At 51.3% G+C, this 26,120-nt stretch overlaps 1 protein-coding gene across 16 annotated transcripts in view; it reads right to left on the bottom strand.

Annotated features, from left to right (window-relative positions):
- The window catches only part of Dysf (dysferlin), a 204,419-nt gene that overhangs the window by 97,633 nt on the left and 80,666 nt on the right, over positions 1–26,120 (bottom strand). For 8 of the 16 annotated variants that reach the window (XM_048416689.3, XM_048416694.3, XM_048416696.3 and 5 more), the window contains 11 exons: positions 24,378–24,446; positions 24,224–24,267; positions 20,226–20,308; positions 12,125–12,166; positions 10,672–10,787; positions 10,228–10,341; positions 8,806–8,983; positions 8,141–8,265; positions 6,543–6,649; positions 1,716–1,908; positions 507–662 (listed from right to left, as the gene is read on the bottom strand). In XM_048416689.3, the coding sequence (XP_048272646.3) occupies positions 507–662; positions 1,716–1,908; positions 6,543–6,649; positions 8,141–8,265; positions 8,806–8,983; positions 10,228–10,341; positions 10,672–10,787; positions 12,125–12,166; positions 20,226–20,308; positions 24,224–24,267; positions 24,378–24,446 (1,227 nt within the window). The remainder of the gene's footprint in view (positions 1–506; positions 663–1,715; positions 1,909–6,542; positions 6,650–8,140; positions 8,266–8,805; positions 8,984–10,227; positions 10,342–10,671; positions 10,788–12,124; positions 12,167–20,225; positions 20,309–24,223; positions 24,268–24,377; positions 24,447–26,120) is intronic. The other 8 variants (XM_048416691.3, XM_048416698.3, XM_048416700.3 and 5 more) reach the window with 1 other exon arrangement.

Genomic DNA, 26,120 nt, shown 5'->3' with positions numbered 1-26,120 from the left:
GGCCTGGAGAGTTTGGGAAAAACTGAAGAAAAAGAAAGGTATTTTAATTGGGCGTGGCAGCTCATGCCTTTATTCCCAGAATCAGGAAGCAGAGGCAGGTAGATCTCTGTGAGTTCGAGGCTAGTATTGTCTCAAAGTGAGTTCCAGTCTCAAAAAAACAAGAAAGAAATAAAGAAAGAAAGAAAAAAGGAAAGAAAGGAAGGAAGGAAGGAAGAAAGGAAGGAAAGAAGGAAGGAGGAAAGAAGGAAGGAAGGGAGGGAAGAAGGGAGGGGAGAAGAGAGGGAAGGATGGTGGGAGGGAGGGAAGGGGGAGGGAGGGAGGAAGGGAGGGAGGGAGGGAGGAAGGAAGGAAGGAATTTTTCTCAAATACCCCTCCCTTCCCAAGATGAACATCTGAGGACTTTCAGATAGTTTTCAGAACCGGGCTGAATGGGGAGTCGGGGGAAGCTGAAGAAAGGCCTTGTGTTGAGAAAACGCTATGGTGGCCCTGGCAGAGAGAATACTCACTTTAAGGAAGATGGTCTGGAGCTTTCCACAGTTCCTGCCGCAGTAGCTGGGGCCCCGGCGGGAGAAGAGGACTTCATGGGTGGGCACCCGTTGGTAGGCCACACGCTTATCACCCTGCAGCATCCAGATGATGATATCCGGCAGGCTGTTCTGGGGCTGGAGCGGGAATGGCAGCCAAGGTGGGATGGTGGCATGCCCAATGCCACGCCTGACCTCTGACTCAAAGGCCACAAAGTCTTGCCTCGCCCAGCTCCCAATGCTATCCTGGCCACTCAGGGCCCTGTCTTTGGCCCCAGCTTCCAGAGGAGGTCCCACAAATGTCTCTTAGATGCCCATAGGTTTCTGCGAAGATGCCCCTGCTTAGAGCATGGAGTCTAACTCTTAAGTCATGTGGAAGGTGGGCTCTGCCCACATGAGCCTCCTTCCCCGTACTATCCCTAGGACCCTAAGATCTGCAGGCTTACAGGAGCAGATGCCACCACTACAGGGGCTCCTCACCACCTTTCCAAGGCTCCTCAGAGAGAGAGAGAGACCCCAGACCTAGGGCTAGGAGCTGGGAGGATTTTGAGGAGGTCTCTTCAGCGCTTGCCCACCCCAGCCATAGAACAAATTCTGTGAAGAGGGGAGGATGAGAAGTAAGATTCCAGAGGCAGCCAACGACCAGCCTGGGGCACAGTCCTCACCACTATGAAGATATGCCCGGGGAACTGGCCATGTGCCTACCACCCTGCTCAGGGAAGCTCTAGGGTTCATCAGCCCTTCCCAACCAGCCTTTCCCATTGCCCGTCTACAGTCCTCTGTTCCAGACACATGTACCCTGCACATGTCTGGGCACCATCCCTTCTCACCATTCTCCCTTCCTACAGACAGGGACTAGTGGGCCAGGAGTCAAGCTCCTGGGAAGCAGGCTTCAACAGGAGACCTAGAGCCAGGCACTCTGGGTTCTGGTACTAGCCTTGCTCTGACATCCGTTGGGGCACTAGGCCATCTATTGAGTACCTACTGTGTGTCAGGCTCTGAGTTGGACCCTGTAGCACCTAGTACGTATGTTATTGTGTCCCACAAATGAACATACTAATGCTTGTAAGGTTAAGTGACTGGTGGGAGGTCACCCAGCAACAGACCCAGGATGTATCACAGTGTAAACATTTGGTCTACATTCCAGGAGGGAGGAAGGCTGAAGAAGAAAGGCCCCTCAGGATTCATTACCTCCTCAGCCAGGGCACGGAGACGCAGAAGCCAGTCCTCAGCCTGCTCCAGGGCAGTGGGGAGCTCACTGTGGCCGAGCTTCAAGGCCAGGGCAGCTTCTTTGATCTGGCTCAGGTGACGGCCACGTAGCCGAAACAGATATTGATCAAGGTGGGTGGCAGAAGGTATTTCATGGATGTCACACAGGGGCTGGCTAGGAGAGACAGACAGGTGGAGTATGCTTGTTCACCAGGGCTCCACACACTAGAGACAGGTGCGTGTATGCAGGTACACACAAGTGTGTATATTTATAGGGTCCCTGCTCCTTTAAATATAGGTTAGGAGCCTGCTATGTGCTCACCTTGTGGCCTGCCTGTTCCAGGAGGTCTCCCACGCACACCCTGGCCCTTCTACTCCTACTCTGAAACATGCCTCTTTATTCCCAGGAGTTCCTTTGGGGACTCACCCCAGCCTCCAGTCTGGTGGGCTTTTTTGTATGAGCATCCCCTCTCCAAGTTGACTGCAAGCTCTCAGAGGACCAATAGGGTCTCTTTCTTGCCCCCTTGTGTTGTCTAGGACAGAGGCCAGAGTCTAAGTTGCCCCACAGTAAAATAAATCCCTTCTGTGTTGGGCGCACACTTTCTCCAAGAAAGAAATTTATGGACCCCTGACTAGCTAGCTACTGCAGACACTGTGGGGAGGCCAGCAGCCATGAATACAGAAGCATCCACCCTGGCTGCCCCAAGACGGCCCTCCCAGAATCCTGAGCTTTGGAAAGTCTTCTGAGCACTGCTGGGTACGGTACTGCAGCCCTCAACTAACAGCGCTGAAGCCCAAGTGAGGGGTAAAATTAAACTCCATCGTGTGGAGGAGCAAAGATCTCTAATCTCCGACCCATCACACCCGGACGCTCTAAAAGCCCCGCAGCTGGACGCTCCACACCGTTCCAGAGCTGGGTGTGCACATTCAGAAGAAATGCTAAAAAGGGGGGGTGAGCTCCAGTTCTCCCTTCCCAAGCAGGACCCTCCAGCTGGCCCAGTCCTTGCCCTCAAACAGGACATTCGTCAATGCTGCGCCAGGCCTGCTCTGCGCTGCAGCAGCCCCCCCCCCCGCCCCCTCCCCGCAGCGTCTGGACTCCCGGCTCCCGGCTGATTTATTTTTTCTGCCAATTTCCCCGAGCTATGCAGAACCAATTACCGCCGGAGCGCCACGGCACCGCTCTGGCAGGCCCTCGGCGCGCTGCGTCTTTCCTGTTATTTTTTTTAATTGAATTTTTAGGGTGGGGGGAGCGGGTGCACGAGCTCCATCTCGGGGAAACTTAAGCCCCGGGGCCCGTCTCAGGTCACGTACTGCACACCCTGTGGTAATATAATATTTACTGCCCCGAGGGTGCCGCGGACGGCAGCCCCAGGCCGGCGGCAGCGGGTGGAGGCCTTGCATGGTGGGTGAGGGGCTCTGGTGCGCAGTGGAGCAGAGGGCTGGAGAAGCCAAGCCAAGGTCAGAAAACAGGGAGGACCCTCCAGCAGACCACCCAACCAAAACTTCCCAAGACTAGCTCAGTCAAGAGCAGTCTTTACCACTCACAAGACGCCCTGGCTTTCTCCCACCGGCAGGGAAGTTCAGTACAGGGGTACAGAAAGCAGGGGAGTCTAAGAAGAAGATTGCATCCTTAGCCCTCCCTACAGATGGAAGCCAGGCCACACAACACACGGAACAGAGTTGGCTGTTCACCAAGTCACCACCTGTCCCTGGGGATCAAGTTGGTGACTGTATCAGGACCAATCCCCCGGAGAATGAGCTGGATTCATTCTTGAGTTGAGCTCCATGCTGAGTTCAAAGAGATGACCCTCTCATGAGGAGAAACTGAGACAGCCTGCCATTCCCCGCAGGAGCCGCCTTGGAGTTTTCCCTGGAAAAAGTGGCCCTGGTCTGCACCTGCAGGGCTGACAGGAGCTACTCCCGTGTAGAATGCTAGGAAGGGCTAATGGAACAGCATGGTGGCAGAAAGTCATACACAGAGGCAAGGGGTACATTATAGGGTGGGGAGGGGCCAACATGCCAGCAAGGACTCATAAGGCATGAGGCTATGAGCCACCCTGTGGGGAAAACAGTCCTCTCCAGGGTGCTAGAGAAGGGAACCAGGGGAGAGAGTGAGGAAAGTAGGGTGGGAGGGTGGGCTGTAGAGGGAAGGGAGTGAAGGCTGTGTGAGCTGATAAGGTTTGTGCTGTGATCTCTGAAGATGGTGAACCCGTGCAGACAGGAGATGCTGATGGAATGTGGGGGGGCATGCATGGTCTCAGACACAGCCTGGCCCAGGACAGGACAGACACAGGGAAAGGAAACACAGTGAGTCCAGAGATCAGAGGAGAGGGCTTTGCTACATGAGTGTGGGGTTGAGGGGTGCGGAGTGGAGGGAACAGGGGGTTCTAGTGAAGCGCCCTAACTGGAGACAGTAAGGCTGATGGCAAGTATTCAGCCCTGGTCAGTGACACCTGCTCATGCTAAAGCCTCGGGCAGCATGGTGGCCTCAGGTAGTTCCTGGAGGGATGGATCTGGAGTCTCTTCCTTGAAGATTCTGTCAGATACCCAGAGAGGATGGGAACCCACCCGCACTGCAAACTCCTGTCCTGAACTGGTGCCCCCTAGAGGCTGGGTATCCCCCTACCCCCAGGAGAGTAATAGAAGAACCTGGCTTGGAAGAGTGTTTCAGACAAATCCTTCCTGAGAGGGCACTGAGGTCTGCCTGGAACCAAGTCCTACACCCTCCAGTGTCCCAGCACCTCAGACTCGCCAGGGATCGGGCCCCACCCATTTCCAAACTCCCAGACCCACAGACTCACAGCTGTCATGAGCAGTACTGCGGGGGCCCGTGTTCTGCCAGCCACTGTCCCAGAAGGGGCATCACTGGGCATGGCAGCCTCTCTGTAGGCATTGCCAGGGTGCAGTATGCTCTGAGAAGGCACCCCACCCAAGGACCCCTGCAAGCTGATTGTGCCCCTGTGTGCCCCCCAGCACCACGTTCCTTCCACCTCCAGACCGAGACCAGCTTCCTGCTGCCTTGTCACCCGCACCCTGCTTTCCTCCTGCTATACCCCTCAGAGAATGGCCTCACAGCCCACCCTAACTGTCGTGGCCACAGCTAGGGAATCAGGCTGGGCCTTTCCTAGGCCCCTAGTTCTAGCTGTGACAGAGTAGCACAAGGACACTCTCTCACTTGTTTGACCTGTGAATCTGGGTGTGTCCATCAAATCCCTGTGTGCCTCAGTTTCCGTATTTGGCCGTCAGAGAATGGTATGGCTAGAGCTTTATGATTAATGAGTACACACAAACTTCCCAGCACAGTGCCCATCATGAAGTCTATGGTGCCCTCGGCTCCCTCTGCATCCCTCTGCTCCCTCCGCATCCCTCGACTCCCTCCGCATCCGCCCTCCCCAGCACCTTTGCCTTAGCCGCCTGTATCTTAGGTCACTTAGCAGTCCTTTTTCTCTTCTCTTGTCACCCTGAAGCTACAGCAAGCATCTGACCCAGGGGTCTCCTTCCTCAACATACCCAAGCCTGAACTTTCTTTGGCAGAGCCCCTAAAGCCTGCCCCCATTAGTCATCAGCTCTCCTCGGTACCCCTGGAGACAGCAGGGGTCTCAGAACTTTATTCAGGACAAGGCACGTGGGTCTTGGTCCTGGTGGTCTCCTAGGCTCCACTTCCTACCTGCCCTACCATTTCCTCCAGGCATTCCTTCTTTGGGAGGATTCCACTGCCAGCTGCATCTGCTCCAAGCTCCCACAGACACCCCCCCCCCACTCCCCGTCATACCTAGAGGGCTCAAGGTGTGCCCTTACCAGCACAACTGGGGCTGAGCTGGCTTCAGGGAGGTATGGAGAATGGAGGAATGACCTGCCTGGGGCAGAATGGGGTGGGGGCTGTTCCTTTGGGAACAATTTATCTGGTAGAGGTGCACTTCCTAAGCTGGACATACAAGTACCACCACAGTTATGGGTCTCTCATGGTGAGGGCATTCTCTGATCCCTTCAACAGGGCTCTCAGTTAACAGGATGGTGGGGGTGGCGACCCTCATACTGAACCCCGTAGAACGCATAAGAGTGGATATAACCAAGTCCATTTCGTAGCTGAGAAACCAAGGCCCAAAGAAGCAGGGCTACTGAAAGCCACCAGACTGTGGTGAGGGGCGGTTTCCTTGCATTTGTCACTGTGGTAATCAAACTTCCTTACTAGTCTTCCCCATGGTGACAGTCTTTTATTAATCACACTTCCTTACTGGTCTTCCCCACAGTGACAGTCTTTTATTGATCAGATATTATTAAGTAATCCTTCTTCATGCCAAGTTCAACGTCAAAGCTCTCTTCGCAGTGACTACCCCTAGCCCTCCTGGATGTGGAAGAGATGCTGACCTCCATTCCTATTCTCCCTCACCCCCAGTCCCCCCTTTCCTGAAGCTGACAATCAACCATGTGCAGTAGAAACCTAAACAGAAACCGTGGTCCCTGACAACATGGCCTTGGGGGAAGGAGGGGTGCCCCCACCCCAGCTTCTCCTGGAGATTCCATCAGGGAGCTATGAGGTCGGGGATCAAACACACAATGCTTCCCATTCAGGTAAGCTGGTCGCCCAGCCCACAGCTGCTGCTGCTGCTGCGGGGAGATTTATGACCTGTTCTAAACGTCACCTTTTCAACTCCCGGTGCCGGCTCCACCACCTCTGGGCTCAGCACTGGCCAGACTGCTGGCCAAGCGTGGCTGGGAGACGTGCCTCTGCTCACCACCACACACGAACACTCCTGAGGAGACGGGCTGAGCTAGGAGGGGCATCGGAGGGTGCCAAGTACCCCCTACCTGCAGTCTGCAAGAAGCTCGTCTGTCAGCTGAGCCACCAGGGCGTCCATGTCCTCAGAGGAGCACTGTGCCTTCAGAGCCAGGTGGACCTGCTCCAAGTTAGCTTCCTGTGGAACAGGCAAGTCTAGGTCAGGAGTGTCATCACGGAGAGGGACCCAACCCTCAGGCCCCATCACTGAGCCAGAAGGAAATAGATAATATGAGCAAGATAAAACAAGGCCAGATGCAATCTGCCAGCACCTTTCAAGCCTAGAACCTTCCAGGACTCCCACCCGCATCCTCCACCTCAGAACCCCGGTCTCACACATGGTCACAGGGGTCCCCTTGCTAGCCAGAACTTCTTCACAGTCTGAATGCATCCCATCCCACCTGCCACCTTGAGGCCAGACCTGACTGCCCACAGAGGAGTGGATCTCTCTGAGACTCCTCTCTCAGTCCTTTACGGAGTTAACCACAGGTAGATTCAGAGCTAGCCCGTTGTCTCCTCCAGCAGCCATGGAGCCACAGGGACCAGACTCTCAGACCTGGCTCTCTTGGAGTCCCATCTGATCCCTTCTCTTGTGCTTCTCTGGGCACTTTCCCTATGCCTGGGCCCGGAGCTGAAATACCTGTCAGGCCCCCGGCTGCCTCAGTCCTCAAAGCAGCCCCCTCCACACCTCAGTCTTCCAGAGTGCATGATGTGTGCCCCACCCTGGGGGAACCTCAGCCCTGCGGCCTTCTGAAGCGATTACGAGGGATACAGTGGCGAGCCGAGCGCTGGTTCTGCAGTCTCTACTCCATGTTCTTCCACTGGCAGTAGCCGCCCATCACCACCAACCGCCAGCTTCAGGGACATCACCCCTTCCTTGCCTTCCTGCCTCCTTTCCAACTGTGCTCCTCAGTTGTTCCCAGGCCTTGTCAGCCCTTCCTCCCCGCTGCTGGCCCTCATTCCTGTTGTGTGGCCATTCTGTTCTCCCTTGGGTAGACTTGAAAGTGCAGAGCGGCTCCCAGAAGCCTCCGCTCAGCCCCAAATCAGAACTCCTCCCTCACTCAAACCCTCTGCTCCTCTCTCCGGGTTCCCAGCTTTGGACCCAGATCATTTCTCTCAAAGCCCTTCATCTCCCCCAGACCAACGCATCAAGGCCTCGCAGCTCAGGTCCCACAATGCCCTAAAAAGTCACCTTCCTCCCATGACCCCCTGGCACTGGGACCCATCCTCCCGAGTCCTTGCCACGATATCCTCGGTGAGGTCCTCTTCCACATCCTCCCATTGCTCGCATGACATACTCTTGATGTTCCTTAGTTGCTCCCCTCCATACTCCACACCTCCCCCTCAGCACCCATGAATGCCACCTGGAGCTCTAGCTTCTGACTTCTGGCTGGAAGCTGGAAGTTTCTGGCAAGATGATGTATGTGGTGTAAGAGTAAAGAGGCATGTAGTAATAAACACCAGCCATACCCTGACACCCCAGCAATCTCTCAACTCTCTGTCTTTCAGTCATCTACCACATCTACCTGGGGTGTCCCCAGCACCCTTGATACCCATCTTCTCTCAAGTCTGCGGATGCTTCTGGCAGGGCTAGCGGTCAGGCCCCACGTCTGCACAGGATCCCACTCACCAGCCGGTCAGCGATCCTGAGGAGCTGGTTTTGCGTCTCAATTCGATGGCTGATGTCTTCCCAGTATGAGGACAGGACCACCACTGGCTTCACATTGCCCCAAGGCAAGTAATAGTAGTGGCACCCTGCAGGGAGGGGAGGGGCCTGAGCAGTGGACAGAGGTCCGGGACAGTGAAACATGGCTCTGCAAAGCTCGGCACTCAGGCCGCTGGGCTTTCAGAAAGAAAGCCTTTGAAAGAGGACTTTGAGAGAGGACTCAAGGTAGACACATCCTACTCGCCTCTCCCTTTAGGTGTGTGTGGTGTGGCTGGCAGTCCCTAGACAAGGTATCTGAGCACACTTTATCAGGGGAAAGACTGCTGTGGCTCTCACATCAAAACCAGAGGACTGATAGACTGCCTCTGGGAAACCCAATCTCACATCTCCAAGGTCTCCAAGCCAAGCTCCTAGACCCCGTGTGTTGATGGAGATGGCTCAGGACCAGGGCAACTCAGAACCTGCTGGACTCCAATCTGGGGGTACAGCGGGTCCCCCAAGAGGAGTATGAAGGGCAGCACCAACAGTAGAGGAGAGGAATCCCCGAAAGGGTTGGTGTGGTTTCCGTGGAGGCAGAGTTTAGGCTTTGGTGTCTGTCTTATGACCCAGGTTCCTTCAGCCTCACCTACCATCAAAGACTGCCCGGCTGTACTGGGTGGTAGAGGCCAGCGGCAGGCAGGTGGTGTCGAATTTGTTTCCATAGTTCCCAATGCTGACCTCGAACTGGATGGCATCATCCACATCCTGCAGCATTGTGGCCGAGTAGAAGGCAGCAAAGAGAGAGTATTTGCGCCTCCGGAGGTATTTCTGCGGGCAGAGTGAGCAGGCTACAGGTCACAAGGAGACAAGCAGAACGGACCCCACAGATGTCAGCTCCTAGCCATGACCAGCACCCAGAGACTCCTGGCTGGGCAGAGAGTGGCTGATGATCCAAAGGAACAGCCTCCAGACTTGGCTACTGACTGAACAAACTCATTCCAGGTCCATGCGCATTCACTCCTGTTTCCTAATACAATCTGCTCCTCCAAGGTCAGACTGCTCTTTAATCCAAACCAGCATCGATGGCACCACCATGTCCACAGAGCAGGGGCTCCCGCAGTGTTCCTCGGGGCAGCCTACACCTCATCTGCCCCTTAAAGGGGCTGAAAGCTCTCAACGATCATGCCCTGCCCAGAGCTACACACACGCACGTGCGCACGCGCGCACACACACACACACACACACACACACACACACGCTCGCTCACCAAGCATCCTTGCAGTCAGCATAGGCAGCCTCATGCTCAGAATGTGTAGTTTAAATCAGCCCCTCCAAGCCCAAGGCACGGGGCTAAGACAGTGTAAAACATTCATGTGTCCTGACATGAAACACCGTGATTATATAGTCACCTTCTTGGAAAGCTGAGAGGAAAGCAGCTGAAAAGTTGGGGTTTGGAGCATGTGAATGGTGATGACTGATCACACTTACTGTATGCCTACTGTGTGCATACATCAAGTCTTACTGTATGCCTACTGTGTGCATGCATCAAGTCTTACTGTTTCCATCTCCAGCTCCTAAGGTAAATACGACTACAGATGGAAACTGAAGCAACTGGCAGGTAGGAGGGCCAGCGTGGAGACCCGAGGTCACTAACTGAAGTGTCCAGATGATCCTGGAGACTACACTTTGCTCTGGTATTTCTTAGAGTCTTCATCTATACACGGAGTTAACAGCAGTTACCTTGCAGCCTGCTGCATTTGCAGATGTCAGTGGTAAATGGTGTTGAACTGGTCGTGGCTAGCCGTTCCCACCGCATCCTTACGAAATAGTGTTTCACTTTGTATCGAGCTCTGAGTTCCTACAATCCTTTCACTTTTCTCTCTTAACCCTCAAAGTATCCCTGGGGTGGGTGTCACACTATTCCCACCTCACAGCTGAGGCACAGGGGCCCTGAGAAGTGCCGCCATTGTAAACACGGGTCAGAACCGAAGAAGGCCCTCTACCACGGTCCTTAGCGGCCTCATCTCTACTCCCTACAGGGACCCAGCTGTCTCCCAGAGCAGTGTCTTCACCTCCACACGCAGGATATCATCAGCAGCAAGGTCTTCCACCTTCTGCTCACTGTGCTCCACCAGTTTGGTCTCTAGCGACAGCAGGAGCCTGCCTCTGTAAGCCACACCTTCTCCCTGCAAGAGAAAGTCCGGGCACCAGTGAAGGGATGGGGGCCGAGGGACCACAGCACATGGCAACGTAATATAATTCACCCCTACAGAATGGAATATACCAATCCTCCAACCCAGTCCAGGGGGGTGACACGTGAGAGAGATGGGCCTGGGTGTCTTGGGATGGAGACAGTGATCAGGTCCGACTGGCCCAGGATAAAGAAGCCAGAGGGCCTAACAGAAGAAGGTGCTCTGAGGGTCTGTCCAGGCCTCCTGAGGCCCACGGGTATCATCTGGGCCCGGACTCTGCCAGGCCAGCCTGGAGAGCCTTAGGGGATGCATGTGGCCACTCACCTTTCCTGTGTTGAGCTCCGCATAAGGGTCTGGGAAGCCCGTGAACTCCCGGGGACTGCCATAGAGGTTCACATAGCAGGGCCCGAAGGTGGGGAGGAAACCCAAGTTGTCATCCACTGGAAAACACAAGCAGGAATCAGAGAGGTGGTCCTGTAGATCTTCCGGACACCTTCAGATCTGATCCCATCTCTAGCCCTCAGTTGTCCCCACAGGCCCCAGATACGGCCCATGGACATGTATAACTAGTGATACACCAGCAATGACTGTGACCAACTGCTCTCTCAAGGCTCCTCAGTATGCTGAAACAAGGCTATTTTCTAGTATGTTATTAGTCCTATTTTACAAATGAGGAAACTGAGGCTCAGAGATGTGACTGATCACAGGATAGCAAGAAGACAGGACCCAAATGGTGTAATACACTCAGCTGATCTATGCACAGCCTTCCCTCTCAGGCTTTGGGGGAGGAGGAACAGAGGTGATCCCAGAGTCAGGTGACCACAGAAGCAATGTCCCAGGGACCCCTCCCTCCCTACACACACACGCGCACGCACGCGCACACACACACACACACACACGCACACAAGCACACACACACATGTGCGCACACACACACACGCACATGCAAACACACACACATTTATTGTGGCAATGGGAAGCTGGAAAATGGATAAAGGAATCCGTGATGTCTCTCATCATCCCCACCTCCTAGGAGATGTTCTCTTGACAATCTCACAGCTGCCCTTCCAGGGACAAGACCTCACTGGCCGGACTCTGAAACCCTGCAGAGGCAGGGTGTTCCTTTCAGAGGACATTTCCAAAACGCTCAAGGCAGTACCGTCACCAGGCCCATCTGAGTGTCTCTGTCCACACAAGAATGAGCCAGAGCAAGCACCGGGAAAAAGCTTCTGCGGAGACCTGTCCAGCGGGCTGTGTGGCTGTACACTTTAAGTCACGCCGCTGAGACAGTGCGGGGAGGAGGGGCAGCTGGAGCTAGCCTGCCCATTACCTTTCCACATATTTCCTCCTCCAGACATCAGAGCAGACAGGATTTGGCTTTGAGAAGCAAAGGGGGAGGCCTTGGAATGATGGGACTCGGGGGAACCACTAGTAACTGTTTGTGTCAATCATCACCATTATGATTTACCTTGTAAATTGTGTGTCAAGCATTTCTTATTCCCCTGACCACCTCCAGATCCCCGAGATCCTCGCAATCCCCCTGGCCAACTATGCCCCTCCTGCTGGAAGCATCAGCTGAGGCAACAAGCCTAGGAAGGGCCTGGGAAGCTAGAGGAATAGGCCCTAGAGCGTCAGTTATCCGGTGACTGAGACTTGCCAGTGGTCAACTCGGGGCCTGGCAGCAGCTCAGTCCCCCTCATCCAAGTCATAAAAGTCCCCTCCAGCAGAAACCCCAAGGTCCCATCCCTTTGTGGTCCCCTAGGTGACAGCAACGTACGGTCAGTGGCTTTCGGAGGCTTGAGTACACCTGCCGGCTCCTCTGAAGCATAAAGAAATGGAAAAGGGGTTAGGGTGGGCGTGGCTTGGTGGAGAATGGTTACATGAACAAGATGGAGAGCTGGCAGACAGACACTGTGAATATATAACAAAGAAGGGCACACACCCTGCCCCCCCCAACTCCAACCAGGCAGCTCTCAGCACCTCTCACATGAACTTCCATTCAACACACTCAAGAAACAAGACGCCGAAGAAAATATGCTTTTTCTACATTATATACTAGTAAATTAGGAGGCGTAATGCATAGAAAGAAACATGAAAAGAGAAACACGAAAAAGCCATTGTGGGCAAGCAAACATTCTGGGCTCCAAACATCAGATTGACACTTGGGGTCCAGCACACGGAAGGCCATTCAAGGCACAACATCTCCACCTAGTGGGAGTATCTAGTATTGCAACAGACCACAACACATTTAATCAACAGAAGCCACCTGGGTCTGGCTTTTAGAACCAGCGGTTTCAAGGAAAGATAAGAGACAGATGTTGTCAGCTAGCACATGTATACACACACACACACACACACACACACACATATATATATATATATACATATGTATATATATACATGCACATGCACATATATAAGCCTATGCACTTGTAATAAAAATATTTTAACCCTTTTATGTTCCCATAGATTCATGAGGCGCTGCCAGAGGATGTTCAACAAACATGCAACATGCAACCCGGAATGGCTTATCATGCTGCAGTGTTAATCAAAATACATTTATTTGTTTGGGGCTGGAGAGATGGCTCAGTGGTTGAAAGAGCTGACTCTTCCTGAGGACCCAGGTTCAATTCCCAGCACCCGCATGGCCACTCACAACTGCTCGTGGCTTCTGACACTCAAAGCAAAAAACACCAATGCACATAATGTAAAAATTTAAAAATGTATTTGTTCTCTCAGAACCCTGAAGCTGTGACTTGGACACCCTGGGTTTAATGTGGCCCAAGTTAACTCTTCATCCAGTGTGGCCCAGAGAATCCAGGTTGGACACTCAAAAAAGGAGTGTGGAGGAGGAATACGCTAATATGTATGTATGTATATATATATATATATATATATATATATATATATATATATATGGTAAAGACAGCTGGAGAGGTGAGGCCAAAGGCCCTGGACTGGCCCTTAGATCTCTGCAGCCAGATCTTGGCTCCACTGCTGGCTGGTAGAATCAGTGTGACGGAGACTGCGCCCTGTGAAGATTTCCCTATAGACTGAGCCGGGACTTTGGGACAAGAGAGCTCTCCCCCTGACAGGACAACCTACACAGGCACAGCCATGGTCCCCAGATTCTACTTGAAGCTCCTTCTAAATGATGCTCAGCAGGAGGGGCCTGTTGTCTTTAACTAATGAAACCAGGGTCACAGATGTGACCCCTGCACGCTTCTTTCCAGAGACTGACTTTTACTCTAGCAACCAGTCAGAGGCAGTTGTCTACCAGTCCCTCCAATTGTCTACCAACACCTGCTGCTGGCAGCCAGAAGAATGGCCCAGGCCTCCTTGTTCAATTGCGTATTTGTTCATTTAGGAACCATAGGCAGATATAATAGGGGGCCTTCGCACGGCCCTGCTGACGTCTTAAGCCGGTGCTTCCCAACTTGAGAGCCCATCACAAGTCTCCCAGACCATGGTTCACCCCAGGTTCTTGCCCCTGTGTCTTCAGACAGCTCATAAAGTCAAGGGCAGGGTGAGTAGAGAAGCCACCAGACACAAAGCCTCTATTTAGTCCTGGCTGTCCTTCTGCCAAAACACAAGTGTTCTGCTGTGTTTTCCCTGAGCCTGGAGAACTGGGCCCAAGGAAGCCCCAAGGCCCAGATGAACACGCCCAGCTTCTCACCGTGAGAGTGAAGCCCATCTTCCTCACCTGGGTGAACTGGAAGGAAAGAGCAAGCTGCCAGCCACAAGTCACAGCTCAGCAGGCGGTCCCTAGGGGCACATATGTACCCTGAAGAAGCCAAGCCATTACCTTTTCAGCTAGCCCTGCCAGCTCCCAAGGCTCGGCAGAGCCCCAAGTCCATGGATTTGGCTGCCTGACACCCGCCTGGGCCAGGCAGGAGGGGAAAGGAGAGATTGCTGGGAAAATCACCATCATCCATAGTCCAAAGACAACTCTGGTTTCCTCGGTGCTGTTCTGTAGCACGGTGCTCATATGGGTGAAGGTATCAGAGGTGCCGCAGGTGTCACGGGTCCCCTATGCCTACCACCTTTCAAAAGAACTGCCACATCTAAGGAGAGTGCATACTCCATTTTTTAACAAAAACAAAGTCTTCCCTTAATACTGGTGCACAGGGTCCAAAGAATACTTCAGTGTGCCCAGGCAAATCTATGGGCAGAAGGGCTTGAGAGGCAGTGTTAGGTCTTGTCCTTACTGGGGACAAAAACAAGAACACAAAAACAAAACTCCATGCTGAACCAAATCTTCTGGAACCTCAAGGTGGGAAGAGAGAGAAAGGGGTTGGTTTGCTTGGTTTGTTGTTTTGGACACAGTCTCGACCAGTTAGCCAAGGCAGGTCTAAACTATGCAACCAAAGACGATTTGAACTTCTGATCCTTCCAACTCTACCACCCAACCACTGGGCTACCAGGGGCATGGCACCATGCCCTATTTGTGCGGTGCTGGAAGTGGAACCCAGGGCTTCCTGCATGCTGCCCAAGCACTCTACCAGCTGGACTCCATTCTCAGCCCAGATCCAATTTTTATAGTACAGTTTGCATTGTGTTCTGGGAGAAACGAGAGAATAAGACAGTGCGCTGTCCCGCCACAGTCAGAAGGACAGAAGAGAAGAGAAGAAAGTGGCGGGAACATGTTCCCAGCAGGGCTTCTGGCTAGGGAAAGACAATTAGCCAGGAGCAAGGCACGTGACACCCTTTAGTTAGACAGATCTTCCACCTGAGAAAGGGGCCCACCTCTGTAGGAAGGAAACTCAGAGAACCTGGGAAGTCCCAAAGAATGACCCAGTTTGGTCAATAAATTTAATTCTAGCTATTTTGCTGCACATTCCAGAAGCTGGGTGCAAGAACAGTCAGTGGCTCAGCCTTTAGAAGCACATTGGGTTGCTCATGACTTGAGCGCCATCTAGTGACCATGGAAACAACTTTCTCACCTCATTAAACCTGGGTCATAGGAGGCTGGTTACAGGACGCAGTGGTAGCCTCTTTGCCAAGCTTGCCCGAGGCCCTAAATTCAATTCCCAGTACAATAAGCAAATGAACAAGTAAATAAATCAATGGCACAATAAAAAGAAGGCCAACAGCCCACCAAAAATGAAGGCTGATTTGAAGGAGGGCCTAAACTCTCATCAGGTGGCTGAGGACAGATACAGCTGTATCATATCAGAAACTTTGCCCCCAAAAAAAACACTCAAAAATGCCATACTGTGCCTTGACCATCGTTAGTTCCTGTATTCAGAGACAGAAGCAGTACCCAGTCTGAACGCTGAAGACTTCTGGCATACTGGGTGGCCATAACTTCCTCGGTATCACCACATAAGATACTGTCTCTGTCTTGGTGCATCTGTCTGTCCGTGCAAAGCAGTACTTCCCCAGACCCCTGACCAGCTCCCTGTAGGAGACTGCATCCTGGGAAAGAGGCCTCATAGCTAGGAAGGAAGGAGCCTCCATAATAGCAGAACCTTCTAAAAGTATGCCTGTATGTGCTGGACGGCTCAAAGTATCAGTGAGGAAGTCAGACTGGCAGATCAGCGCTAGACATTGGGGGCAGGGCACCGAGTTCACTTGCTAATTCTCAACCTTGGTGTGTATTTGAGAATTTCTGTAACTAGAAGTCTCTGGGGACTGGGGATATAGCATGCATGAAGCCCTGTGCTCCGTCTCCCACACTACATAAACCAGCATGGTGGCACATGCCTATAATCCCGGCACTTGGGGAGGGGACTGGAGACAGGAGGATCAGAAGTTAAAGGTCATCCTAGTGAAGTCAAGACCAGTCTGACACATGGGACCCTTTAAACTAATGACAACAACAATAATAATAATGCCACATATACCTTTAATCCAGGCGCTCAGGAGCCAGAGGTAGACAGATCTCTAAGAGTTCGAGGCCAGTGGCTTCCTCTGACCACTGTACACCCAACACCAGAGGAGTTTCAAGTTCCAGGCCAGCCAGGGCTACATAGTGTGACTTTGTCTCAAAAGATATTTTATTTTGAAATGTTTCCGAGGAGTTTAAAGAGAACACTGGGAATGAGGTCCATGGGCCACCAAAGCTTCAGAGTGGCAGAGACATACAGAGACCCTGCCTTGTCTGCGAATGCCCTTACTGAGCATGCTCTTTAGAGACCCTGCCTTGTCTGCGAATGCCCTTACTGAGCATGCTCTTCAGACAGTGACTAGCAGTGAGAGAGGACGGAATGCCAGGCAGGGGCTCTGCTCTCCACAAAAGCCTGCATCTCCAAGAGGGGCAGCGGCCTCAGCCATGGGGACACATCTGTAAGGCTCTGGAAAGCCTCCATTTGAATGCTACAGGAAAGAGCTTGGGGTTCTCAAGTTCAGGCAAGAAGACAAGGAGATGCAGCCTCTTGGGATAGTTTCTGTGGGAAGACAAATGGGCAAAGAGGGGCAGAACTGACGCAGAAAATAAACAGTGGTTGGTCCTGAGGGTGAGGTAATGACGTAAGATCTGGCTGCCTCTGCACTGAGTCGCAGACACCAGAGGAGCTGGGAGACAGAACTCCGCTGGACCCCTAAGAGGGAGGAGGTCAGGGAGCCCCACTTTAGAGAGAGGAGGCTGAATGACTCCCCGGCTGGCTGCAGAGCCAGAGCTTTCCATCCACCTTCAGGTGTCCGTGGCAGAGGCTAGAAGAAGAATCACCAAACTCAAAACCCCTATCTCAGAGAAACTTCAACCAAGAATCTACAAAAGGTGTCCTGCCTAACCATGGGCTTCCAGGACGATGGTGACACCACAGTGATGTCATGTCTCAGTTTGTATGAGCACACTCAGCGAAGTTCACACAGTAGGAGCACACTCAGAGAAGTTCACACAGTAGGATCGCCCGACAAACTGTTTCTTGGAAATTACAGATAAATGTTGCCTGGCCAGCATCTTCTAGATGCATCCGGAATCTAGTCAGATTCACACCCAGGAAATGAAGCAGACTTTTCTCAGAAAACACACCAAAGCAAATACAAAGTGTATTACATATTGAAAGGGGAAAATAAGCCTTAAAAGTAAAGTTGGTAAAGATTTGGGATGTAGTTTATTTGGCAAAGCAATTGCCCAGCATGCACAACACGCTGAGTTCTGTCACCGGCATCACAGATACCAGGTGTGATGCTGGACACGCGTGTCCCACACTTCAGTACTTGAAAGGAGGATCCAGAGTTCAAGGTCATCCTTGTTAACAGAACAAAGTCAAGGCTAGGCTAGACTACGTGAGACTCAACTCAAAAAGAAAAAAAGGTTAAATAAAACCCAGAGGTTTGCCAAATATTTATACAAGGCCTATAAAGCAGAAACCAAACTTTTGTTATTTAAATAAGAAAACTTTAAAATAAGCATAAGCTAGTTAAAAATTTTGACAAAGAAATAGTAAAATAAATCTAAACAGGCAAGGCAGTTTTAAATCCCAGCACTCAGGAGGCAGAGGCAGGTGAATCCCTGTGAGTTTGAGGTCAGCCTGGTCTACAAGAGCTAGTTCCAGGACAGCTAGGACTGTTACACAAGGAAACCCTGTTTCAAAAAACAAAAACAACAACAACAACAAAATCTAAACAGAGCTAAAGAGCTCAGAACTGAAATGTCCAATAAGGTTTTTGTTTTAAAAGCTGAGAGGCTGATTGAGGGGGCGAGGAGAAAATTCAAACCCGATAAAGAAGAGAGAGAGAGAGAGCTCAGGTAGAAGAAAGTGCCTAACCTAAACCCTAGAAGTCCCTGGGAGAAACACTGCAAACATATTTTAAAGCCTCAACATAATGCATGCTTTTCTAGGAAAACATAAATGATCAACACTGACAGGAGCAAAAATACAAACCTAAAAATAGCAGTGATCACAGAGAAACTGAAAAGTCTGTAAAGAGCCGTCAGTACTCCCACCCAGAAAGGGCACCAAGCCCACATGGTTTTACGGGTGAACTGTTTCAAACCCTCAAAAGATTACATTCTATGTTATATAAACTGTTCCCAGATGTTAGAAGACTTTAAATCTTTCCGATTAATTTTACAGAGTCAGCATAACTCAGATACCAAAAGCAGGCATTAATAAGAAGACCAACTGAAGATAATAGAAAATCAAGGGCTGAACTCAAGAGGCACTGGAACTTAGGAGGTGAGAACAATGGCATTTGGAGACGTCAGGAAGAGAACAGTCAAAACACATTGCTGACATAGCCAAAACACAACTTTGAGGAGGTGATGGTAGTTCACTGTCTTACTGAGTAAGAGATTAATAGATTTGGCTTCATGCAAATTTAATTTCTAACTGTCAGAAAATATTCAAATATAACTGACAGGAATTGCTTATGAGCAAGCTCAGAGTTAGTGCCCACAGTCATGGAGAAAAGTAAGAAAAAGAAAAACAATCAGAAATACAGACCAGGAGTATGTGTTTATAGCAGAATAACTATAATATAGATGTCAAAAGTTCAAAATGTACAATTGGTCCACTTCTCTAAGTCTCAATGAAATGAAAAGGATCGTATTTACCTTCCAATTAACAAAATTCTCTTTGGTATTATTTTTGAAATTTTTGTTGTAACTTCATTTGGTTTGTTTGATCTTTTGAGTGAGGGCCTCTTGTAGCCCAGACTACCCTCAGATTCACTTTGTAGCTGAAGATGGTTTCGAACTCCTGATCTTCCAGCCTCCCCCTCCTGAGCTCTGGACATGCACCACCGCTCTCAACTCCGTGTTATTTTAGCCATGTTGAACCAGTGTCCCATCAAGTGTATGCGAGTTATTGAGCATAAATTAGTTCAGCCTTCTTGACATGCAACTTCAGCATTGACAGAAAGCCTTAAAAGTGCTTAAAATTCTTTGACAGCTTTGCCTTTAGACCCATGCATGAGAGAAAACTTGAGAGCACACAGTTGTTGCTCAGTGGCAGAGCACTTGCCCAGCACATTTGAGGCACTGAGTTTGATCCCCAGCAGCACAAACCTAATTTTGTTTTCTTCTATTTTATGTGCATGCATTTCCCCGCATGTATGTATGTGCGCCACATGCGTGCAGGTACTCTTAGAGGCCAGAAGAGGGTGTCAAGTCCCCTGGAACTAGAGTTACAGGCAGTTACCTAATGAGCAACCTAATGTGGCTGCTGGGATCCAAACCCTGACTCTCTGCAAGGGCAGCAGATGGTCTTAACCTCTGTGCCTCCTTTTCCAGACCCCTGTTGTTGTTGTTGTTGTTGTTGTTGTTGTTGTTGTTGTTGTTGTAACTATGTACAGCATGGAACTCAGCTACAACAACACTTGTTACAAAGTTAGCTATAAGGTAGAAAAATCAGAGATGCCTGAGTACTCCATATTAACTAGCTCAACTGATCATGCGCACTCACAATGGAACGCGCATTTCTTACAATTGTAGTCTAAGGGCTAGGGATGTAACTCAGTTGATAGAGTACTCAGCTGGCACGTGCAAGGCCCCGGGGTCAATCCTAATACTACCAAAACAATATGTTCTAGAAGCATACTTCATCACAAAACAAAGGACTCAGCTTAATATTGCCAAGAGACAAAGAAACCAATGCTCAGACAACTTAGGTTATGTGATGATAAATGCCTTCAGATCACTAGCTGACACTGGGTTCCATTTTAGTAGACCAACAAAAGCCACTGAAATATAAGAATCACTGGGCACTCATGGCCAGAGTAGAACCCAGCACGTGGTGCCCCCTGCAAGACTGAGGGGACCCCTCTGGACTATCCAGTGTGTACCCTCCACTCAGAGTGTAGCACCCTAAATGGCTGTAAGTGAGCTATCACTGGGAAACGGATTGTGGAGCCCTTACAATCTCCCGTAGCCTGCAGGCTCTCCTATCTTGAGTGAGGAAGGACAGACACGCAGAGCAGGAGAGACATACCTTCTATTTCTCCTCCAGGGGCAGAGATTTTCGACATACCCAGGTAGGTGGTAGCCACAGTGTCGTTGTGAGTGAGGCGGTCCCTAGAACAAGGATGGAAAGAGGATGTGAATGGAAGTGGCAGATGCAGCACACAGCCCACTCAAGAAGGAAGTGACCCTGGTGGCACTAGGAGTTCAGCCTTCGACCGAGGCCTGGGGAGCCCAGGAGGAAAGAGAAAGGAAGCTGTTCAAGACACCTCGAAGGCAACTTGTTCATCTTAACAATCTTCTACTCCGTATCAGCTGGCTTATGCGAGGCCACCAGCCCAGACTAACAGGGAGGAGGCCAAGGCAGGCAGAATGAGCGGCAGGAGGCTGCTGAAAAGCGCAGTCTCCAGACCCAAAAGGTCCCGAGAGCCCAAGAAATGCCAAGATCCAAGAAGCCATCTCTGAGGCCATGGCAGGGTCTAGTGTCGGTGTGCAATGCCTTGGACAGAATCTTTAGCTGGGAAGCATGTCCTGCAGGAGTTTCAGAGTTGCTTAGAGTCCAAATATATTTTACCATCCGCTGTGGAATGAGGAGACAGGTGCAAAGGCAGGCAGGCCCTTCCCCTCTCAGCCAGGGGGTGAGGAGCAGAACCTGGACTGCCACCCCAACTCCCATTCAGGAATCATGTTCCTTGGCAAGGTCAGGAAGACCCCTTTCCTGCTTTCTTAGAGGAAGACTTCTCCGGTCCCAGCCAGTGCAGGGGCCTGTAGGCAGGCTATCTAGGAACAGTAACTTGAAGCCCACAGAATCCTGTGCAGACCCTGCCTCTGAACTCCACACATGGATAACAACGAATGGAGATCACTAATGTTGGCTCCAGGCCACCTATGTCACCACTGTCTGAATCTCCAGCACCCAAGTAAAAATCCAGGTGTGGCAGTGCCTGGCTGAGGGGATTCTGAGGCTTGCTGGACAGGCAGTCTCGTCTAAATCACAAGCTGCAGGCCTAAGGAGAGGCCTGATGTAAAACGCTAGAGAAAAGTTGAGAATTTCACATCTGGCCCCCACATGCAAGTATACACATAAGTGCGTGCGCACACACATATGTGCGCGCGCTCACACACACACACACACACACACACACACACGTAATCCATCAGTCAATAAAGGGGTCCCATTACTTAGCTTTCAGGATCCCCTCATCAGCCCTAGCAGGTAAATACTACTGAGTGCCAGCTTCGGGTGAGGGTACTGATGTCAAGATACTTATCAGAGGGCTGGTGGGATGGCTCAGCAAGCAAAGACACTTGCCTTGCAAGCCAGGCAACCCGAGTTTGATCCCTGGGGACCAAACAGAGGTGAAAGAAGACAGTGGACTCCACAAAGTTGTCCATATGCCTGCCATTGCATGTGTGCTCACATACAAACAACACACACACCCACACACACACTAAAATAACATCTCAGAGACAGGGCTGAGGTAAGACACTTCTGGTGTAGAATCCAGAGCCCTGGCCACCCCCACCTGTCCCTTCCTCTGAAGGGTGGACCTGGGCTTCTCCACCTAATGGCTGGACCCCAGAGCACAGATGGCTATGTCAGGAGACTTTTTTTTGTGTGTGTGTATGAGAAGAGAAGACTCCAGGCTTCCACAGGCAGAGGTCATGGGTTCTGAGCAACTTTCAATTCAAGGGGAAGACCCATAGAAAGGAATCACCGTACCAAAGGTCAGCAGTGCCACGTTGGGCAGGCCCTGGATCCCTCAGAAAGCTTCTCCAGTACGTTCCAAGCCTCTTTATGGTGTTCCTGGGCTTCTTCCTCACCGTGAACACTTTGGTCATGGCAGATTCATCCCACACCACTTCCAGACACCAAAGGCATGATGATTTCATTGTCCTCTTAACCCCACCCCCACGAGATGCCCCAGTCTCTAGCCCTTCCTTCCTCTTTGGATTTCCCAGAAAGGAGATTCAAGGTTTGGCTTTTGAAGTCTCCCCCTGACAGGAGCCGCGTGAGGAAGATGAGTGGCCTGGCAGCCCAGATCTGGACGGGATTCCTGGTACACTGTGTCATGAGAAAACTTCCTAGAGGTGACTGCACCACAGCTGACGTCACATGCCCCCTCTTGGTTTCTTGCCCTGACGGGAATCTAGCCCAGCGCCTCAAAGACGCTAAGCTGGGTGCGTTTTTTAAACATTGTTAAGTCCGTCCCTTAAAGAGGACTGGGAGTCTGACTTCTGGTCTTGTCCAAAAAGAGAGGAGGATAAGACTGCTTTGTTGTTTCTATGGAGGGGGTTTCTGCTAAGGAGGCTTTTGGAAAGGTGTGTTGTCTTTCTGACGTCTCTGTGTGTTTGCCTGAACAAGTTTGCATGCACCACATGAGTGTAGTTGCCCACAGAGGCAAAGGAAAAAAAAAGGTGTCGAATCCTCTGGAACTGGAATTACAAACAGTCGTGAGCTGCACACTGTGGGTGCTGGGAACTGAACCCTGATCCTCTCCAAGACCAGTAAGCACAATTAACCGCTGAGCCATCTCAGGGGGGTTTTCAAAGACTCGAACGGAAGATGAAGTTACAGAGCCGCGTGGACTGCATCACGTGTCTGAGATTCAGGTGGCGGCAGAAGTTCATCTGTGTGCTCTGGAAGAAGGGCTTGCTGGATAGAAACTTCCAGCAGTGGCATGCTTTCTGGCCTGGAGCAGGGTTTTGAGGCTTAGGGCTTGCTTTTGGAAAACAGCAAGTCTCAAAATAGACTCACAATAAAAGTGCCACTTCGACCCAAGCCAGAGATGCAGCCACCAGATTCCGTAACGTGTTTGGATTGTACAGTATGCTGATAGCTTTGACACAGCTCCAAGGGAGTCAGGCCAGGCACAGACACAATCCACGAGTCAACCGCACCCACATGCATCCACACAGATGCACACACGCACAAACATGCACACTGGGCTGTCCCAGTCAGCACAGCGCAGTCACTGCCAGCTGACATGCGGAGATGGCTCTGGGAACGCAAAGTGTACCTTTCCACCAAACCGCTTCCCCTTCCCCAAGCCCATACCAGCCGTGGCGGCCCTCGGGACCTCTCCCTGCCCCCTGCCCACACTCCTTTCCCTCTAATTCTCTCAATCTGTTTTCTTTAGGCCTGGGGAACTGGCACACACTTTAATGGCTCTGCGGCCTGGGGTTTTTCCCCTGGTCTCTCATTATCCTCCTAGTTGGGGGTGCCATGGGCATGCAACTGAAGGAGAATGGCCGGGGAGCCACATGATCAAGACTTCTGGGGGCAGAAAAAGGACAGCTTGCTCTTTGTGGAAATCCTGGGGTTCTGAGCTTGTGGGGTTTGGGCCCTGATGTCCCTCAAGCGTGAGAGAGGTCGCCTCCTTGCTGCTACTGTGAGAGACAGCATGGTGAGGATAAGAGCACCAGCTCTGACTGAGAGTCACATCAGGCCTCTGTGACTTCTGAGCTGTCACCTCAGGCAGGTCAATTGGTTCTTCCTCCCTGTGCCTTCCTCTGTGACGTAGGACCATGCCATCTTGTCGGGGGGTCAGATAAACTCACACACATGGAAAGAGCCCACTGGACACAGCCCTGGCCTACAAGTTGGTGATCCACAGTGGTAAGATTCCAAGACACTCACAGGCTACTTTCCCAACCTGTTCAACACCCGCAATGATGACCCCTATTCAGACAATATAACCCACACCCCCAACTTGGGGGCTTTGCTTCCATTCCATCCCACAGGAACAGAACAGCTGGTTTGGCCTCTACCTCTTGTATGTGGCCCTTACTGATGACTTGGCAACTTCTGAGGAAGCCTCCAGAGGTGAGTTCCTCACCGCCTCCTGGCTGTTACCTACTTATCTGCAGTCAGTGTGGCATCCCAGCTCCTGATTGCCCCATAACTGCCCACGGCCCTCGTATCTTGCCTTGACACATTCACTCTCTGACATAGCAGCAGCCCAGGTACATGAAAATGACAGACAGAAGAACTGATGGAGACCACCCCCTCAAAGATCTAGAACTTACCAGTCCATGACACGAATCCTCATTTTTTCGCACATAGAGGGAAACTGGGGAAGGAAAGGGAGCCAGATGAGAGCAGAGTTAAAAGAAAACAACCCTTCACCGAGCCGAAGAACTGGGGGACGGAGATGCTCCGCGTCCCACCAGGACCACTCACCATCGCGGGCAATGTGATGTTCTGGTTCCACTGAGGGTTGGCTGTCTTCTCCAGGATCTTGCTGCAGAGCTAGGAGACATGAAAGATAGGAGTAAGGGAGTCTATGTGGACCTTTAGCTTTGTGGTGACCAATCCACCCAGAAGCCATTCTCTGCCACACTAGCTGCTCTTCTAGCTGAGCCTGAGACCCCAGGTCTCAGGGCCTGTGTGGCAGGCTCACAATCAGGGACGCTCTGTACTGACAAGGCTCAAAGGAAGAGAAGACCCAGGATACAGCGGCTAGTGCAAATGCTGCAGTCTCATTGCCCTAAACCACAGCTCTGCCTGGACTCAACCACACCCCCACCTCCCATTAAGGTCAGGTACCCAGGCCTATACATCAGCACTCAAGTGAGAAACAGAATTCAGTGGAGATACAAACCCCATAAACCACTGGGGATGTACAAAGTGGTAAACCACTCATCCAGCATGAGCAAAACCCTACATTCAATTCCCAGTTAGGAAAGAAAGAAGAAGGAAGGAAGGAAGGAAGGAAGGAAGGAAGGAAGGAAGGAAGGAAGGAAGGAAGAAAACTTTGAAGACACAGCCTGCCTCAGACAAATACTACCTGAAAAGTATTTGTCTTGTTACAAACAAGAAACGTATCAAGAATGGAAAGTGCTCCAAGTCAGGCCTCCATGATGTCCCAGGGCAGCCTGCACCCACAAGTGTGGAAGAAGGCAAAGACTCAGTTGACCAGATCTCAGTGAGTAAAATCTTTGCCACAAAAGCATGAAAACTTAGGTTCTATGCCCAGAACCACATAAAAGCCAGGCATGCTAGCACACAATTGTCATCGCAGCTCTTGGGAGGCAGAGGCAGGAAGATCCCTGGGGTTCCCTGCCTAGGCAGTCTAACCAGTCCCAGGTTCAGGGAGAGACCTTATCTCAAAACAATATGATGAAGGGCTGGGGGTGGTGGCAGCACACACTTTGATCCCAGTACTCAATGCAGAGGCAGGTGGATCTATGTGAGTTCAGGGCCAGCCTGGTCTACAGAGCAAGTTCCAGGAGAGCCAGGGCTACATAATAGAGAAACCCTGATTCAAAAAATTAAATAAGGTTAAGATTTATTGAGGATGACACCAACATACGCGCGCGCGCACACATACATACACACACACACACACACGAAAACAAACAAATAAATAACAAGTTTTAAGAGGCTCAGTAAGTTTTGGAAGACAAGTAAGACCATTCCTAGCAATAGTGAACAGGCTTCGCTTACAGATTTGTCACATGCAAAGCAAGAATTTTATTAAAATGCATTATCTCAATAATGAGTATTTGAATTAAATCCAGGACTTTGGGTTCCCTGGGGTGAGGGCTCCGTCTCTGCCCCCATCTATCCAGTTCCAGCCCCTGTTCACATTTATCTTCCTCCCTGTAGACGGAGCCCAGTCATAGGCTGCCAGGGTGGGGCAGAAGAGGTGTTAGCGGAGGAAAGAGGAAGAGCGGACAAGCAGCAGGTAAAGGAGGACTGACATTTGCAGAGACGCGGCCACCATCATTTGGGAGCATGTGAAGGCACTGGACCAGAAGTAGGCTGGAGAGTTTCTACTCCCACCCCAGACCTATAAATGCCTCCTTCTCCCGACACCCATGTCAGCAAAACTGCAGGGAAACCACACTCTGTATTTTGCTAGTGACAGAAAATGAAATAGTTTGACTCCCATGGGGAGGCAGCTGAGAGCTACCAAACTAA

The sequence above is a fragment of the Myodes glareolus genome, chromosome 6, assembly GCF_982192425.1.
Source record: "Myodes glareolus chromosome 6, mMyoGla1.1, whole genome shotgun sequence".
Classification (NCBI taxonomy): Eukaryota; Metazoa; Chordata; class Mammalia; order Rodentia; family Cricetidae; genus Myodes; species Myodes glareolus.
Note: the sequence above shows the minus strand (reverse complement) of the source record. Positions and strands in the feature narration are given on the sequence as shown.